General features: G+C 29.7%; 1 protein-coding gene across 4 annotated transcripts in view; it reads right to left on the bottom strand.

The window, feature by feature from the left end:
- Nucleotides 1-1,215: 1,215 nt before the first annotated feature.
- NBEAL1 (neurobeachin like 1) overlaps nucleotides 1,216-6,000 on the bottom strand; it is a 148,011-nt gene continuing 143,226 nt past the window's right edge. For all 4 annotated transcript variants that reach the window (XM_058549638.1, XM_058549641.1, XM_058549640.1 and 1 more), the window contains one exon: nucleotides 1,216-4,694. In XM_058549638.1, the coding sequence (XP_058405621.1) occupies nucleotides 4,593-4,694 (102 nt within the window). In that variant the 3' untranslated portion in view covers nucleotides 1,216-4,592. The remainder of the gene's footprint in view (nucleotides 4,695-6,000) is intronic.

Below are 6,000 nucleotides of genomic sequence, written 5' to 3'. Positions count from 1 at the left end.
GAGATCTAATTCTGTTTTAAATCTAGCATTTTGTTACTCATGCTTTTCATTAATACTTTAAAATATTACCTAATTCAAATATGCAAAATATTCACTGATAGTCACTAGGAACTAATAAAAGCAAAGAGCCACTTTTTTGGAGGCAAATATTAGCTATAATTTTCAAATGTGAAAGGTCTAAAGAGGGTTTATGATACGAATAATGCAACTGAAAAGGAAATTGGATTGTTTTTATGGCATGCAAAACAAAGATAAGAAAGCCTTTGTAAGCAAATTTTAGACAAAATGTCTCCAAGGTTAATGATTAAATCTATTTTCAAATTAGCCTGTGAATATTAGATCTGATTTATAAAAATGAGTGGATGTAATTTCTATAGAGGAAAATATTTTAAGATTTAGTATAATAATCCTGAGATAGTTTTTTTATACCAAGAATATCAAGTAAAGAGATTCAGAGTCCAGAGTAGTGCCTAGACTCCTGTATATTTATAAAAGTTCGTGGACAAGTCTGGTCTGCAACCTCCATTAAGAAACACTGGCCTAGAAAGTGCCAGATTCAATTAAAGAAGTAAAGGTGTGGCCAACATTTTAATAACATTGGAACGACGACTAATAACACTATATTGCTGTTCCCTAACGCCATCAGAAAAAGCGCCACCAAGACTGCTACAGGAAAACTCTCCAGAACAATGTTCTCAACGGGGTCAAGTTTATAACAAGCCAAATGCTCAGTATATATCATAAATGAATTAGGCAAAAAAATTACTGAGAATGGATATTTGTTGGAAGTGATAAAAACATTTAAGACTGGTCACTTACTGGGAAAGAAAAGTTTCAGTTGATGAGAGGAACAGTAATTAGGACAGCTATGAGTCTGGTTGATAAAAACAACAGATTAGATTCGGAAAAGAAAAAGAATGTATTTCCTTTCTTATATAAGTCAAAAATTATAGCCTAACGACAGGTAAAAACTTATTTATGGAAGATAGCTTTAATGATGTATTTGAAGAGATCACCTTCACACACACACACACACACACACACCCTATGATATTACATATTATATCATATTATTTAAGATTTATATATATTTATATTTAATATAATCCATGCACTTGCATCTTTTCATTGGAAAGGTGATAAAGACAATGCTACTCATTTTATAAATATAAATATATAAAAGGAGCTAACCTCTAAATTCAAAGATTTCCATTAGTGATTTCTTTAGTAATAACAATATAAAAAATATATAAAGGCAAAGGCCATGGCTCTATCATCATTAAATAAAAATCTGGTATTCAAGTCAACAATTTTCTCTGCCTACTCCTATTCAAGCAAATATAAAAAATCTTAGGTTAAGATTCAACTTCCAAATCTAAATTCTAATTAATTATGAGGGCAGACTTATTCTTTCAGAAGTATAAAATTTTCAATACCAGTTCTTTATGGATAATTTTTATATGCCTTAATAGAGAAAAAAAGGAAGCCTCACTGATCTCCCTTGATAATGACAAATGAATACTTGGCATCTTCTCTCTACAAAAGGATGTGATCTAAAAAAAGCACTGTGACCTAAAGGAAATTAATAAATAGAAACCTATTCATAGCTGACATGAGCTTCACAGGCTTAAAAGACTTTAAACCAACTGGCCAAGCTTCATTTTTATATACTTTCCTAATTTTCATGCCCTTATCTATTTTTTCTTCTTTCCTCCAATTTTATCTAAGTAATGACAGAATACTGATTGGGAAGAGTTGAAAAAAATCTTATAAAGCTTCTTTATTCTCTAAGTGAGCAGAGCTATTATTGTTTTAATACTTGACCTCACATTCTAAAAGTAAAATCATTATCTTAGTATAAATCTCTCTCCATCACCAGGATGCTGAGATTTTTATTTCCATCATCACCAATGTCAGGAAAGAAAAGCAGATGAAAAGTTCTATCTGCAAAGACAACAGACTTTATAATAGCCAAGTTGAGATACATTCATCAACTGAAATGTCCACCTGTTGTTCCATTCTAATGATACTGTTAATTTGTCCATTATACAATATAGAAATAATTTCTATGGATAACATCTAAATACACTAGAATTCCCCAAAGTATATCTTTCCAGTGATTTTATCTAGTGATTTTTAATTCAGTGGGCAAAATTGTTTAAAAGAGGAATATATTATTTGGCTAATGGTTCTACTGTATTTGCTTATTTTAATAGATAAACTTTAAGTTCTTTTCTTCTAGATTGTTGCTACTATTCTCAAAGATTTTCCTGAAAATTCTACATTTTTGGTTTTTACTTTTTGGAAAAAGTAATGTAAGGAATAATTCCGTGCTCTGAACCTCTACTGTTAGACTACGCAGGATATCTATTTTAACTGTGAACAAAGCTTCTCCCTATTTGTGCTGTAAAATGAATACTGCTTGCTCAGTTCTTTCATCTAAAAAATAGCAGTCAAACACCATAAATTTAGGAATTTTTCCCTGATAATCTAAGTTACTTTTTTTGTAACTTATAAGCATCCAAAATAATTTCCAAAATATTAAGTGGCCTTAAAAATAAAGGCATCCTTATACCAAAATCTCTGAATAAATAAGCAAAAGAAACATTTCCAAAGTTTTGATTTAGAAAGTTTTTAAAAAAATAAAAAAAATCAATCATGTTGGTTCTGCTTACTTGAAACCTCCTAAAAAATGTACAATAAAAAATGAAAATAGAATGAAATAAGCTAATAGAAGCAATAATCTCAATAAATCATAATTATCTCTATTGACTTGTTTTGAGACATTTTCACCACAAATTTCTGAAGTCCACAAAAAGGAAACCTTCACATTTACATACGTTCTATTTTGCACTTGCTGCACTAGTTTCAGTGTTATTTACCGAAAACATTAACTGTTTTTACTGAATTAGAGAATTTTAAAAATTGGAAAGAAAATTCTTCTATAACTTGTTATTCATCCTGACTCAAACACATCAAGTCTATTCAAAAAGCTTCCCTAAACAGGATCCTTTACTTCTTATAAACTTTTTACTCAGTCATAAGATTATAAAAAGGATACGAGATACTGTGGGCAACAAGAGAGAAGAACTGCAGAGGGAAAATTTCTCAAAGAGTCAATTGAGAAGACGACGACGTAAGGAAATCTATGATTTGTGGACTAAAAAATGAATATTATTATTTTAAGAAGCTATTATTGCAAAAAAATTTTTTTTCCTCCTGATCACAGACCCCTTTAAGAAAGCCATACAACCATTCATTCCTAAAAAAAGTGCAGTTAACACACAGAATTTCCACACAATTTCAGGGGATTCATAAATTCCCTCAAACCCATGGAATCTCAGATTAAGGACACTCACAGTTGCAAAAGCTCTCTGACCTAACTCAAAAAATGACCTTATAATAACGCACTAAGTTGAACAATCTCCTTGAATTCAAAAATAAATCAAAAAAAAAAATCTATCAGCCTTTTTCTTTAAAATCTTAAATAGTAAAGCATAATCTAACGTTTAGCTATGTACAATAAAATTGTAACCCTACAAGTTATACAGAACATGAAACAGAAACGTGTATTTTTAAAAATTACTATATCTAAATGACTAGTTTAAGTTATGCATATCTTTCCAAATTCATACACCAATTACACGGAAGTCCCAGGTAAAAATGTAATATATTTGGGTATGATTGTTAACTCTTTAATTACTGGGGAAAACTAGTATTTGCTTAGTAAACAAAAAGCCAAGAAATCTTGAACTTTGCTGACATAAATTGTGCTGCAAATGATACTTAAAGGACCCAATTGTCAAAATCATAATCAACATTTTACCTTAATTATGCTACTAATGAAATACATCTACAAAACGTATTTCTGGTTTCTCTTATTCTTATTCAACCTTTATTATTTAAGGATAATAATACACTTTAGTAAATTCTCATTAGTAATGTGCTTAGTAGTGGAATGAGCCAATGTCTCAGTTTTAATTTCAAGTCTTATTTTCAACTTATCATGCAAACCTGGAATTTATACTGAGTTTTGAAAATCCAAGCATGCAACAGATGCCTTTAAAGTATTACCACCTATCAGGAGTTCCATAAATAAATTGATGTATTTTTAAATGTATTGGTCAAGTAAGTAGGAAAATGATTAACTGAAGAATGAATTAAAAGCCATTTCTCTCAACTGTCCCATTATCTATACTCCTTTATTAGGAATACCTTAAACTTTGTTGTTCAGAACAATAAGCGAATTGAATCTAAATTCTTCATTTTTAGACGTTTCTTTTTGAAAATAGATCTAATGATCTTTAGGAATGGACTACTAAATCTATCAAATGTATTTTCTCAAATCCACCTTAGTGTAGACCAAGAATTAGTTAATAAAATTGGATTCAATAATATTAACCAGAAAATTTTAAAGTGGATAATAATACAACCTATGTGTTTATACACATACCATACCAAATTCTGGTAATCCCAAAATGATTTTCAGGGATAAAAGCCCTGACACAGTTCAGATAGTTGAGAGATGTGGTTGAAGTGACAAAGCAGTAAATCAAGTTTCAGATATCCATGACGGAAGACGGAAATAACAATCACTTGGAACCTTGAGTATTATATTCAGTTTCTCCAGCTGAAATCTGGCTCAGCCGCTTGCTAGAGCCCCACAATTTTCGAGTAAGCTGACCTGAACGCATCTGTTTAAAGTAATCCAGAGAAATGAAGAATAGACATTATTGAGAAAGAAAGAAAGAAAAAGAATAAAGGAAATTGATATAAAAGACACAGATTTCATAAAATGCAGAAGAAATAAATTTTGTTAGCAGAATCATTAACATTTTAATGATTCCTGATTAATAATAATCAAAGAAAGACTTCTCTGATTGTCTTTCAGTTGAGAAAGATCTAATGCCAATGTGTAAATTTTTAAATTAAATGTCCCAGTTATGTCAAAATTACCAGACTCCATTACTTTATATATTAACAAAAATATATTTCACTTCATTAAAATAATCTTCCCAAACTATACTTCATCTAGCTAACAAGACACATAGGTTTGGGGATTTTCTCCTCTTATGTTTGCAGTACTATTAATGCTAATCACAAGGATAAGAAAAAAGTAAAATAATGTTTTGATGAAAAGAAAGTAATTTAAAAATATTTTGATATAAGAATATTTCAAAAAATAATATTTAACAATAGAACGACAAAAAGTAATTTAGAACACAAGAATAGCATAAGCTCTTTGAAGCGACATTTTGTCCACCATTAAATCTGTACCAGCTAGTACACTTCTCAGCACGTAACAATTACTAATTAAATATTAAATGAATCAGTGAATAAATGCCCCTCTAAAAGTGCTTCTACTTCTAGGTAGGGCAAAAAGTCCACATGGGAAACATTGCTCAATCTAACCCTATGATTTGTTGGAATTCCTTCCCCAAGTGCAAGCTACTTTTTAATGGTGATTTGTCTGCCACCTTTTTTTAATGGTTACTTTTCTAGGGTACATTTATTGGAATGATAAAAGACAAGCCTCATGCAGAGACACTTTGGCATGCTTGTTTTGCATTTTCATTTCCGGATGTATTTCCATTACCACTTTACCGGCTGATTTACAAATATGAATTTCATACTGACAGTATAATACATAAAACTGATACATGATTTAAAAAAAACACATTAATCAAGATTTTGATCTTTTAGATGAAAATATCTTGAAATAGAAATCTTTTCATAACTAAATATTGACATATTTAATTTCTACACTATCATTTATAAAAATATTTTAATTATACAAGATTCTAAGTATTCTATTAGATTATTTGCTGAAGTAAATCCATAATTCAGCTGATACATCCAAAGATGTGAAATACATAAAAAATATTTTAATTCAAAATCTATACACAATTCAGATTCTGTTTTAGACTATAAATCTTTCAATAAGAACAAAACACTTATTTGGTGTAAATATTACAAAACATTGATTTAGGCATATGAAAT

This window comes from Diceros bicornis, chromosome 10 (genome assembly GCF_020826845.1).
Source record: "Diceros bicornis minor isolate mBicDic1 chromosome 10, mDicBic1.mat.cur, whole genome shotgun sequence".
Taxonomy (NCBI): Eukaryota; Metazoa; Chordata; class Mammalia; order Perissodactyla; family Rhinocerotidae; genus Diceros; species Diceros bicornis.
This window is presented reverse-complemented; position numbering and strand designations above follow the sequence as displayed.